This window comes from Ictidomys tridecemlineatus, chromosome 3, assembly GCF_052094955.1.
Source record: "Ictidomys tridecemlineatus isolate mIctTri1 chromosome 3, mIctTri1.hap1, whole genome shotgun sequence".
In the NCBI taxonomy this organism is placed as follows: domain Eukaryota; kingdom Metazoa; phylum Chordata; class Mammalia; order Rodentia; family Sciuridae; genus Ictidomys; species Ictidomys tridecemlineatus.
In genome coordinates this window covers 63,249,876-63,263,350 of record NC_135479.1, presented here as the reverse complement: position 1 = coordinate 63,263,350, position 13,475 = coordinate 63,249,876, and the positions used below count along the sequence as shown (strand labels likewise).

The 13,475-nt window shown below is 53.2% G+C and overlaps 1 protein-coding gene across 4 annotated transcripts in view; it reads right to left on the bottom strand.

Moving 5' to 3' along the window:
* The window catches only part of Pemt (phosphatidylethanolamine N-methyltransferase), a 75,596-nt gene that overhangs the window by 51,935 nt on the left and 10,186 nt on the right, over window positions 1–13,475 (bottom strand). For 2 of the 4 annotated variants that reach the window (XM_005339449.4, XM_005339451.4), the window contains exon 2: window positions 9,723–9,830. The exons of 1 other annotated variant lie outside the window; for it this stretch is intronic. In XM_005339449.4, the coding sequence (XP_005339506.2) occupies window positions 9,723–9,830 (108 nt within the window). The remainder of the gene's footprint in view (window positions 1–9,722; window positions 9,831–13,475) is intronic. One more of the 4 variants, XM_021736010.3, reaches the window with a different exon arrangement.

Sequence of the window (13,475 nt, the reverse complement as noted above, 5' to 3'; positions counted from 1 at the left end):
TGGTGGGAATGCAAACTGGTACAGCCATGGTGGAAGATGAGGTTCCTCAAAAAGGTCTAGGGTTCTACAGCACAGGAAGGTGACTACAGATTACACAGTTTATTACACAATTTATAAGTCACTAGAGAGAAGAACTGGAAAGATCCCAACCCAAAGAAATGGCCTGTGTTTAAGGAGAAGGGAGCATTCACTACACTGATTGGATCAGTATGCATTGTCTACCAAATTACCACACTACACCCCATAGATGTGCACAATTATCATGTATCAACTAAAAGAAGACCCAAGAGTAGAATAAAGCAAAAAACACAGCCATAGCCGGGTATGGTGGCTCATGTCTGCAATCCCAGCACCTCGGGAGGCTGAGGCAGGAGGATCCCAAGTTCAAAGCCAGCCTCAGCAACTTAGCAAGGTCGTAAGCAACTCAGCAAGACCCTGACTCTATATTTAATATTAAAAAGGGTTCAGGGGCCGGGGTTGTAGCTCAAAGGTAGAACACTCGCCTAGCACAGGTGAGGCCCTGGGATCAATCCTCAGTACCACATAAAATAAAGCTATTGTGTCCATATGTAACCAAAATAAATAAATAAAATTTGTTTTTTAAAAAAAGCGTTGCGGGGGCTGGGGATGTGGCTCAAGCCATAGCACACTCGCCTGGCATGGGTGCGCCAGGGGTTCGATCCTCAGCACCACATACAAACAAAGATGTTGTGTCTGTCGAAAACTAAAATGTAAATAAAATATTAAAAATAAATAAATGAATAAATAAAAATCAAAAAAGCGTTGGGGGGGCTGGGGTTGTGGCTCAGTGGTAGCACACTTGCATGAGGCGCTGGGTTCGATTCTCAGCACCACATATAAATAAATAAAAATAAAGGTCCATCAACAAAGAAAAAAAAGCATTGGGGATGTGGCTCAGCGGTTGAGTGCCCCTGGGTTCAATCCCTGGTAACAAACAACAAACAAACAAACAAAAACCAAGTCAGGATCCCTGACTCCTAAGACGATTCTGGCTGCATCCCCTTGGTTCCTGCCAGTGTACTCATGAAGTCCACAGAGGACTTACTAGCTCCTTTTAAAGATGGAGAAAGAAGGCACAGGAAAGTGGGAGAGGACCAGCTGTGATCCAGGTGCTCCCAGCAGAGTTGGAGCGACCATGCCCAGCTCTGTCACTCCCCAGGCCACCTGGGGCTCACCTTCCAGGAGGGAGCACCCTTCAACCATCCACCCCCTCCAACACTGGGCGTGGCCCCAGCATCCGCCTGTGCCTCACACAGGAACAGACCAGTGCTGATAACAGTTCCCCAGCTCATCACTGCAGGGGACAAGACACAAGGGCAGAGGCAGCATTGCTTTGAGTCAAGGCTCAGGGAAGCCTGGCTAAAGAAGGGGCAGAGGCAGCCAAGTGGGGAAGGAGGGGACGGGTCTTTTAGGAAGTAGGATCAGAAGGTGCAAAGGCACAGAGGAATGAGAGGAGACTAGGCCTGCGGGATGGCAGGGAGTTACGTGGCCAGAGCTCTGCAAGATGACACAGGGGGTGTGCCTGTGGGAGGGGTCCAGGTTGTGAGTGCACCTCAAGCCATGCCACCTAATCTGAAGGCAGCCAAAATCTACAAAGGGTTGGGAGTGGCGTGGCTCAGTGGTAGAGCACTTCCTATCAAGTGTGACCCTGGGTTCTATCCCCAGCAACTCCCCCTGCCCCAAAAAACAAAAGATTCAAATTGAGGGGCCAGATCGGCTGGAAATCACAGGAGAAAGTCATAAAATTCTGCCCAGTCCCCTGGCCCCCATCCCCAACCCCCCATGTGAGAACCCAAAGTGATCAACACCAAATCCCACAGTGAAGTGCCCTGTCCACTGCCTCCTGGGGACACCCATTCTACCCACAATAAGATTTGCAACACCCCTGTAATGCCAGAACCAAAAACCATCCTGGAGGAGAAATGGACCCCACCCACCCAGCAAGAAATTCCTAAGAAAACTCCCAAACTGCAGGTCTGGAACCTGGGGGGAGGGAGGAGCTGACGGAGGACACCCAACTCAGTGGGTCAGCCCTAGCCAGTGGGGAGCTCGTTCCCCGCCCCTCTCTCCCACTTCATCTCCTTCTGTTTTTCTACCATGTCATTCCCGAGCCATCCTGGCAAAGGCTGTGAGCTGACCCAGTTCGAGACACCTAGTCTGTACACATCACCACATTATCACCACATTACCACCACGTTGCTCGGACACTGCAGTTCTAAAGTTAGCCCTGGCTCCCGGCACCCTCGTGGCTCTCCATTCAGAGGAGATATGGCCTGCGGGGTGGTGGGCAGAGCTGTTTGCACGTAAAATCACATGTTTGCACCTGGCTCAAAAAAGATCACACTCATATGCCCTGGATATCTGCACTTGAACCAACATCCAGGGTTAGGGGGCAAGGCTGGGACTCTTCTGACAGAGTGGCCGGTCCCCAGCAGTTGAGGTTGATGCTAGATCTGCCATTAGTTCTGGAACAATTCAGCAGGGAGCGAGACTCAGGTAGAGATCAAGGACATTTGGGCATGCCTCTGTGCCTTAGGTGACATCAGTGTGAAGGGATAAATGGCTGGCTAACTAGTGTTCCCAGAGCCAAGTTCTCAAGCTCAGCGAGCCAGCTGGCCACACTCAGGGAAAAATCTTCCCACTGCTGCAGGCCACCCCAGCCAGCCAGCCAGCTAGCAAGACGTGCCCTGGCCCGGGAGCACATCTTCCCGAAACACAGGATCTGATCCCACTGGGCAATGGCCATGCCCAGGAGCCAGGTTTCCAAGCCAGATGGGAGCAAGGATCCTGACAATCTGGTTCACGCCCCCTTCAAATTCCACTGCCCATCTGAGTAAGACACACTCGTACATGTGCACGGAGCACGCACACACACACCACCACCACCACCTCCAGTCTCGGGCACACAACCCGTCTGCAGACCAGCATTCCGTGTCTTCCTTCAGGGATCTCAGGGCCCGCTGCCCACCTGCCAACCTCACACATTCCCCTTCTGTTGTTTCCTGGACTCTTATCTACCCTTCTCTCCTCTAGAAAGCTTGGGCCAACTTAATCCAAGGCCAAGAAGCACCATCCCCTCTACAAACCCCAGGTCCCTCGCCCCCAACTTAGGACCTGGATACAACCCCTCCTGAACTCCTCCAGTGAGCTCCAAACAAATCCTGGCTTTCCTGTTCCACTCTGGATGTCCCATCTTACCAGTTCCAGGAGGGCAGAGTAACATCCCAGCACAGGGTACCCCAGCCTGGATGGGCCTCAGTAAAGAAGGGGATCACAGTGTTTCAAAGCTGGATGGTCTCACTTTACAAGTGGAAGGGTCTTACTTTTACAAATGGAGAGAGCAAGGCCAGGAGAGGGGATGTGAACAACCAGGGGTCTTGGGCTGACACCCACAGACCGCAGGCTGGCATCTGGGGTCATAAATGCAGGCGGCAGCAGCAAAGGCACAATGAAGGTGGAGGTGGGGTGGGGGGAAAGGCAGGGCGAGGGCAGACAGGGACAGGGCCCAGGACCACACCCCACCTCCTTGTCCCTGCTGTCACTGTGACCTCCATCGTTGTCACCTCCTCCTTGCCGTCACCCTTTCCCTGATGTCACCTCCTCTTACCTCACTGTCACTTCTTCCCCACTCCTGGGAACCAGGGAAAGCATACCTCCCCTTGCCCACAGCGCCACCTGCCGTCCAGCCACCCCAAAGCTCCCCCAAAGCCCCTGCCACCTGCTCAAGACCACAGGAACCAGGGGGCCAGACGCCCCACAGTGGAGACCCTGCCCATCAGCCCAGCAGAGCAAGCTCTGCAACTTCTTGGAGGAAAAGGACACCTCTTCCCAAACGAGCTCTCCATCAAGTGTGACCCTGGGTCCTGATTGGCCCAACTGTCGGGGCTCTGGGGACGCAGGACTCTTGAGCTGCACTCAGGAGCACCTCTGGCCAGCGGGCAGGTTGGCCATCCTGAAGCAGGCCCAGGACCTGCCACCCTCACAGGGCCTCACCTGCAGGGCCCTGGCTGGGACACATACCCACGGCAGCCATGCCAGCCAGCACTCCCCTGTGAGCACCCGAAGCCTCCACACCCCTCAGAGACCCAAGGCCGGACAGGGTGGGAGTGAGGGAGCCACGCAGGCCTGGAGGGACACAAGCCAAGCTCTTTAAGAGGACGTTCCATAGTGGGGGGAGCCTCTCGGTCCTCTCCACACTTGTGGTCCAGGCAGAAGTCTTAATCAGCACCGCCGCCCCTCCCTGGGGGTCCTAACATAGCAGGTAAAGTACACCCAGCACTGCCCTCTCCCAACCTCCACCACAGTTCGCCATGGTGGCCAGGCGTGCCGTCTCCATGGCTGGCTGGCTGTGGTCAGCGAGCCTCTGATGAAGACCCCAAGACACGTGCAACTTACTCTCACAGACATCAGGAGCCCAGGAACACTACTCAGACCCCAGGCACTAGCTCCCAGGGGTTCTGACTCTGGGAGGAGCTCGGGAGCTGGCCTGGCAGGGCCGTCCTGGCTGACTCTCCTGGGTGCCAGACTGTGCCTATTACAAGCCACTGCTGAGCTTCCCTTCCCTGCAATCCCAACTCTTTTGACAAAGCCAGGGGGTGCACAGGCAAATGTCCCAAATGGAGGTGGTCCTTGGCACAAGATGCCAGAGGCATGCCTTGACTCCCTCCCTCCCCTGGTTAGGAGCCCAAGATAGGCTCGTGAAGCCAGTAACACGGCCTGAGCATGGTTTGTGCCAGGCACGGTACTGGGCACTGGGTGCCAAGGCTAGGCAGTGAAGGGCCCTCCCTGACAAAAGGTCAGGTAGCAGTTGCTACCCAGGGCACAGCACACCCAAAGGGGGACACGAGGTAGAGTAGGAACTTTGGGACACTCTTGCGGTTGGTGAGGAGTTAACTGTGGCACCAGGCATGGCAGCTGTGCCATGGGACGTACGTGGCGGGCACTCAGATCACCTGAGCCACCGTGCCCTGGGAGGAGACCTGGCGATGTCTGGAGGCAGTGCTACTGACCCCTGGTGGACAGAACCAGGCACAGGGCTGAGAATCCTACAGTGCATGATGTAGGGTCTGCGACCTTGACCCAGAGGGCAGGGTGGAGAAAGGCACCTGATAAAGGCTACCAGAGGTCTCCAAGGAGCCCTGGATGAGAAAGGACAGGTCACCCAGGAGGAGACTGGGACCCAGCATGACTGAGGGAGCAGGGAAGGGCAGAGGGGCTTCCCTGACCACGCAAAGAACTGACCCCTCCTCCTAGGAGGCAGGGGGCCTCTGAGCGTTGGACACTCGGGGCGACTGGAGGGAGACGGGCTGGAGGGTGCACAGACCTGGCTGATGGGTGCAGGGCCTGAAGCAGGTGGTGGCATCTCTTGACAGGTGGAGTCTGTGAGGGCAGACTGAGGGGACAGGGGAGAGGAGGGTGTCAAGGCGCCCCCCTGGCACCCAGAAAGGTGGCTTTTGGGAGACAGAGAAAGGACAGCATATCAGGGGGTCCATGGCCAAGGTTCCTGTGGGGCCTGGAGAATCCCAGATGCAGCCACAGAGCCTGGACCTGGGCTGGGTGACAGACAGGCAACAGAAGGAGAAGTTCCTCCTGCCCCTCGGCAGCACCCTGGCCTTTGTTCCCCACCCTCGCCACAGCTTGCCCTCCATGTGTCTTTGTACCCAGGGAGGAGAGACTGCTCGCTGTCCTGGGAAGCCAGCCGAGGACACACCAGGCCTGGTGCACAGTGGGGCCTCAGCGAGTAACGGCCCACATGGGGCCATCAGGCAGAGGCACGGGAGGTAGCAAGGGACCCAGAGAGCCTGATGTTAAGGACAGCAAGGCCACAGGGAGAAACTGTCCCCCAAAGATTCAGCCAAAGACAGGCTGAAAAGCCCCCTTGGTGTAGCATTTGCCCTCTGAAGGCCTTGGGGTAAGAGAGCAGAGGACACAGCCTGGCCATGGTGCCGTGAGGAGGGTGCAAGGAGAGGCCTGGTGGGGACAGAATAGGACTGGCGCTGGGCATGGGTGAGAGACTGCCCGTGTCAGGTGCTGCAGCGGAAGAGGGCAGCGCACCCTGCCCAAGGCTGCTGAAGCACTCCACCAGCCACAGCCCCAGAGAACCAAGCAGGGTCCTAGAACAGGAGTCCTGTCCCCAGCACCTGGGCCTCCACTCCAGCGCCCTTGAAAACCCCACAGGTGCTGCCGAGTGCGGCTTTCAGCTAGAGTCCACCCCAGTCTTCCCGCAGCCTACTGTCACTCTCCAACCTGCCCTCCACCCGCCCTCCACCCGCCCTCTGTCTGAGGCCAGTGGGTGTGGATGCCCTTGCCCCTCCACTCTGCATCGCTGTCCCCTCTGACCAGAAAGCTCTTCCTCAGGCACCTGGGGGGCCCTCCCATGGAAGTCCAGCTTCAGGTCAAAAGTCATCCCTTTGAAGAGGCCCTCCTATCCTCCTGTCTCTTGCCTGCTATGTCCCCAAATAGCAGGGATGTATGTGTATTTACTTACTGTCCCTTTCAGAATGCAACTGAATAAGGTCAGAAAGGTGCACCCCCATGCCTGGGACAGTGCCTGGCCCTCAAGTAGGTCCTCAAGAAATATCTGAAGAACAAATGACCCTCTGTGCTGTGGCTTGGCTGTGACTGGTTAATGAGCTAGAAGCTTGGTCCTCAGTGTGGGGAATGAGGAGCCTTTGTAAGGTGGCATCTAGTGGAAGGCAGGTCCCCAGGTCATTGGGGAATGCCCTGAGAAGGGACTGATATAGTTCTCGCAGGATCAAGTTAGTTAGATCAAGAGCAGGCTGTAAAAAGTAAGGCCATCCTCAGGCTTGGCTCCTTCAGCACAAAGCCCTTTCCTTTTCTGTGGCCAGAGGGCGCTCAGCAGGATGCTGACACCAAGCTGTTTTGAACCCTCCACCAGAATTGTGAGCCAAATAAACCTCCTTATAAAGTACCCAGCCTCAAGGTATTTTGTTATAGCAACAAAAAAAAAATGGACTAAGGGGCTGGGGCCGGGACTCAGTGGTAGAGCACTTGCCCAGCACGTGTGAGGCACTGGTTTCAATCCTTAGCACCACATAAAAATAATATAAAGGCATCTGTCCATCTATAAATGACAAAAGTGTTTGTTTGTTTTTTTAAACTGACTAACATCCTTCTCAAACCCCACCCTCCAAAGGGGATATAACAGCAGTGCTGTGAAAGTCCACTGAGATCCTACATGAAATGCAGCAAGTCTGTGACAAGGCCTCTGGACATGCCATCATTAAAATTTAGTACTGATTCAGGCTGGAAGCTCAGTGGTAGTGCACACCTGAAATGCAGGGGCCCTGGGTTCCATTCCGTACCACATAATAAACAAATAGTTCTTCCAGTGCTTCCGCAGCCAGACTCCTTTATTTCTCAAGGTAGATTTTCAATCACCACCTCATCACAGAGACAGGCTCCAGCCCCTCCCCAGCTCCTCTTTGTGCTTTTTTGGTTTGGTTTGGTTTGATTTGATTTTTTTGTACTAAGGATTGAACCCAGGGGTGCCTACCACTGAACACATCCCCAGCCCTTTTTTATATTGAATTTAGAGACACAGTCTCACTGAGTTGCTTACGGCCTCACTAAGTTGCTGAGGCTGGCTTTGAACTTGCAATCCTCCTGCCTCAGCCTCCTGAGCTGCCAGGATCACAGGCGTGCGCCACCAGGCCCTGCTCATCCCAGCTCCTCTTGCCTCCAGATTTCGTTCCATGGCTCTCCCAGGGAAGCAGCCCACTGAACCGCAACATTATGTCGCTTTCTCATTCTGAAACAACTCTGAAGAATTTGTTCTTTCTACCACTAATGACCACAATCTGTTCCAGAGAATAATTTTTTCAAAAAAATGAGGCAAATCAAAAACGTATGACCAAAGTGGGGGGAAAAAAATCCACCTATGACAAACACACAGACAAGAAACTGCCTCAAATCTCACTGCACCTTGACCCCTTGCTACGTTGGATGTCCCTGGGGGCCATGACACAGTTTCAGAATGAAGTATGCAAGAGCACACAGTTGGAAGGGCCAGCAGAAAATGGCCAAGTACACCCCAAGACCCATGGACATTTGGCTGCCCAAGTCCCCAGGGTGAGGAGACCAGCACACACTCAAACAACTGCTGGTCAGCCAGGCCTGTGGGAGCAGAGGACAGGGAGGCCGGGCAGCTGTTGAAGCCCAGCAGTCTTCTCCTGAGAGAGGCTGGACAGGAAGGAGCATGCACACACCCACCCACCCCTACACCCACACAGCCCAGTCACTTAGGGCCATGGTATCTTCTAGGTGGGATCAACAGCCTGTTGACCCTGCATCCATTTCCTGTACCTGCTATAACAGATGCACACAGACACAGTGGCTAAAATGACAGAAGGGTCTTCTCGCCTGATCTTTACCCTCCAGGGTCTCACGCTCTGGCCATGCGTACACGGGGGGTGAGGGACAGCAGGGACAAGGCTAAGGTGCCAGGCCCCACAGACACCCACTCTGGCTGGGGAGGCCACATCCGGAGATTAGGACCAACTCTGGCACATCCAGCCACGCACTCGGAGCCCAAGGCTTCTCAAAAGGAAGAGGATCTCACTCTTCTCGCTGGCCTTGGTCCCACCTCCAGACCTCCCTCTGAAACCCTCTCCTGAAGCAGGGCCAGAGTGTCCAGGACAACAGGGACAGCACATTCAGGATGTGGCCACTCTAAGATGAGTGGCCCTGCCCCCACACACTGCCACTCTCCCCAGATGGAGAAGAGGCCCAAGTCATAAACCAGATGCAAAACATGTCGTGCTTTGCCCTGGGACCAAGGGCTCACCTTAAATGAAAACAACTGGGAACAGTGTGTTGCTGACGCGGATCTTGGCCTTCGGTAGATTAGCCTCAAGGGTGATCACAGGGCGTCCACAGCTCTGCAGCAGCGGGCCGAGCACTGGCTGAGCCCCGGGACCACCAGCTCGGCTATATGGGACAGGACAGCCCTCCAGAGATGGCCACAAGAGAGAGGGCCACATACCCCAAAAGCTTAATCTGCAATCTTGGTGGGGACACTGCAGGAGCCAATGGCCTGCCCCACCCACACCTTGCTCCAAGGGCCCAGAACTCACTGCCCACACACCCTGGCCCTGCCACAAAGCCCTCAGGCCTCTGGATGGGTCCCCTGGTGCCCACAAATGAACAGGGTGCAGCCAGCTCTGTCTTCTGATTTCAGTCCCAGTAGGCTTGTCCTTGCCACCCACACCTCCACCCCAGCCGTGCAAGCTACTTCACAGGAAGCCACGTGTGGGAACAGCAATATTTATGGAGCCCACCAGGAGGAGGGGGATTCACAAGAAAATGGCTTGATAGTGGGACAAAGCAGGGAGGGAAGGGAGTCCTACAGCCCCAGCAATCGACTCCCTGAATATGATGGCTACTAAGGAAAGGGGGGTTGCACGTGAAGTCCTACTCGCCAGGCAGCTCTCTGCTGCAGGGCCTGTGGTGCTAAGAGGGCCAGTCCTGCTGCCCTCGGCCACCCTGACGTAGCCCAGGGCAGGCCTGGCGGCTGAGTTCCTGCTTGGGCCTGCAAGGCAAGGAGCTTCCCAGTGTACCTGCACGGGGTGCTGACCATTGGTAGAGAAGGGCAGAGCAGAGCCATCCAGTCACCTTGGACAACAGTGATCCTCTCCATGTGAGGTCATCTTGCTGGACGGGGTCAGGCACAAGGTACTTACCACATTCCAGAAGAGCGGATTGAAAGCGATGGTGAGGGCGGCCGCCACAAGGCTGGAATCCCAAGGGTTCATGTAGCCCAGCAGCCAGGTCATAACGCAGAGGTCTGCCTGCAGGGACAGAGCCGGCGTCAGCAGGAGGCCCGCCCAGCACCGCCCAGAGAATGCCAGGACCCGGGAGCCCCCAGAACTCAGAGACAAAGTTATCCTCTGGGAACACGCTGGGAGGCTTGGGAACATCCAGCCCAGCCAAGGTTACCACGCTGCAGTCTCATAAAACAAGATAAAAAGCCGAAACCTAATCAACTGTGTCGTGCCCTGTCGGGAGGGCAGCCAGACTGGCAGCTGCAGAGGTGTGCATGGGTGTAAGGAGCAGATGAGTGGCTCTGAAGCCTCCTCAAAGGAAGAGACACCAGAACTGGATGCCACCTGGACCCTCCGGGCTGAGGGCTCTCAGAGGCCCCAGAAACACTCGAGTGCCCAACATACATGAGGAGAAGCGCTCATCCTTATAGAAATCAAGGAAAAGGAAGTTAAAACTACTGCAATGTGTGCACATTTATAATCCCAGCTACCCAAGAGGCTGAGGCAGGAGGATCGCAAGTTTGAGGCCAGCCTCAGCAACTTAGCAAGACTGTCTCAAATAACATTTAAAAGAAAAAAAAGTGCTGAGGGTGTGGCTCAGTGGTAAAGCACTTGCCTAGCACGAGCAAAGCACTTGGTTCAATCCCCAGTACTTTGGGGAAAAATAGGAAAGACTTGAGACCACAAGATAGAGGTCTTGCAAGCCACAGAGGCATGTCCCCACATCCCAGGAATTCCACACACAGCGCAAAGAGCATGTGCAAGAATGTTTCTGGCAGCTTCCAGCAAAAATGACCAGGAACAGTCAGAGACAATCTGGGGGGGGTGGGGGCTGTGGCTCTGTGGTAGGCCCTGGGTTTCATTCTCAGAACAGCCAAAAAATAATAATTATAAAAATAATCTCAGTGCCTATCAGCGGAAGAATGAAGAAATAAAACATGACCCATGTATAAAGTAGCTAAGCCACAGAAGTTAAATAGGATACATCTACATGTGACAGCATGCTCTTTCTCAGAAACATAAAGCCAAGTAAAAAGAGTTGCAGCATTCAGAGTAGATACAAATTTTTAGAATTTTTTAGAAAGCAACACAATGTAGTATTAAACATTCTTTCTGTGTGTGTGCTTCAAAAAAAGATCAGAACACGGTGTACTAACTTCATGATACTGGCTGCCTCTGAAGCAGGGCTTCTCAACCTCTGCATTGTTGGCATTTAAGGCCAGGTCATTCCAGTGTGGGGGTGCTGCGCTCCTCCCCCATGTGACAACTAAATGTCCCCTGGTAGCAATGATCCCCTGCAGTTGAGACCCTGGGGCCCAGAAGCCAGACGAGGGAATGGTAAGACACTTTCAATATCGATTTCTAGTTGTCATCATGACCTTCTCCATGATGTCTATAATGTGAGTATATTCTCCGTGGCCTCCTGCCTTTCCCCCAGAGCCTTCCCTGATGGAGCCTCACCTCCTGAAAGCCACCCCCCCAGGCCTCCTCACCTACCCATGGCTCCCACATTCCAGCATCCACCAGAAGGAAGAGTCATGCCTCCTGAGATTATTTTTATAATTTATTATTATTATTCGGAGAATGACGAATCCCTCTGCACTCAGACCTTCCACAGCCTGGCTAATCCCACCTGCCACCCCAGTCACCCAGGCAGACTCTTTCGCAATGACTTCTGCACATGCCTGGAATGCCCTCTGTCCCTCTGGACCCCATTCACAAATTCCTACCCATCCCTCAATACCACCTCTCTCCTCTACCTCTCACCCAGGACACCCTCTTTTATGTCTTTATTGTACGTGCATCACAATTATTTAATCATTACCCCTGATGTAGTAGCTCCAACTCTGTGTGTGTGTGTGTGTGTGTGTGTGTGTGTGTGTGTGTGTGTGTTAGTTACTGGGCTCTCAACAACTCAGGGTGCTCTACCACTAAGCTACTTCCCCAGTTCTTTTTTTTTTTTTTTTTTAAGGCAGGGTCTCACTAAGTTGCCTGGGATGGCTTTGAACTTGCCATCTTCCTGCCTCAACCACTCAAGTCACTGGGATGTAGTAGATGTAGTAGCATGCACTACTACATCTGCATGGACTATTCTTTTATTGATTATAAAAATCAAAAAAAAAAAGAGAATAAAATCATGGGATCTGAAGGTCAATGGATGGCGTTGGAGAAGATAATGCTAAGTGAAGTTAGCCAATCCCAAAAAACCAAATGCCAAATGTTCTCTCTGATATGAGGAGGCTGATTCACAGTGGGGTAGGAGGGGGACCGTGGGAGGAACAGACGAACTCTAGATAGGGCAGAGTGGTGGGAGGGTAGGGGAGGAGGCAGGGGATTAGCAAGGAGGGTGGAATGTGATAGACATCATCATCCAAAGTACATGAATGAAGACACGAATTGGGTGTCAACATACTTTATATACAAACAAGAGATATTAAAAATTGTGGTATATATGTGTAATAAGAATTGTAATGCAAAGAAAAACAAAGTACATGTATAAAGACATGAATTGGTATGAACATACTTTATATACAAAGATATGAAAAATTGTGCTCTACGTGTAATAAGAATTGTAATGCTTTTGAATATCAAGGGCTGGGGTTGTAGGTCAGTGGTACAGCGCTTGCCTAGCATGTGTGAGGCACTGGATCCCATCCTCACCACTACATAAAATAAATAAATAAAATAAACATTAAAAAAAACAAAAAATTAAAGAATAAAAAAATGTATCCACCTAAAACTAAAACAAATATTTAAAAATAAAATAAAGGTATTGTATCCTTCTACAACTAAAAAGGAAATTTTTTTAATCAATATTAGCCCACCCACTGACTGATGCAAAGAGTAAATTTTTGGTGACTGGTGGCCCTCAGTTCACCATCAGTAAGACTTGAGAGCTAAGCCATCTCTAAGGGACTCGCCAGCTCAGTGGCCCTATGGTCCGCTCCCATCTGTCTTTGGAAGGAGATAAGACATGGCCAGGGCAGCCCCTGTGGGGATTCTGCAAGTAGGTGGACAACCAGGCAGGCAGTAACAAGGAACAAATCCCTCTGGACTCAGGGGGTGGCCTCTTTAAGGCCACAGGACCTGGATTCATCCATCACCCAGACACTGTGCTTCATAAAGACTCACCTGGGGGCTGCTGGGGGGGTGGGATGGGGGGTGGGATGATCGGGGCAGGGGGTGGGCGGGGCCTCTGGAGGTGGCTAGAATCCCAGGGGCTAAAGCTCTTCAAGGCCACCCCAGGGCCTTGGTTGAGGCCTATCTATCCCTAGGTGTACAGCTGGGGAGCAGGTGACTGAGAGGAGCAGCAGGGTGCAGGGAGGTGGCTAGGGCTGCGTCCTGAAGACCCAGGTCTACCATGAAGCCTACTGCCCACGCTCCCCTGCCAACACCACTCTCCCCAGTTGTCCCCTCCATGCATCTCCATGCACTGGCCTCCCTGCCGCTCCCCAACTGTGCCCTGGGCTTCAAGGTCCTCAGAGAGCCGGACCCGCCCTCTGAATCATCACCAGCACAGAAGCTCACACGCAGCATGAGTGGCCACTAGCGGTACTGAGGATGGAACCCAGGGTGTTCTGTCACTGAGCGACCTCCCAGCTCGCTCTCTCTCTCGCTCTCTCTCTCTCACACAATGCCTTTATTTTATTTATTTATTTTTATGTGGTGCTG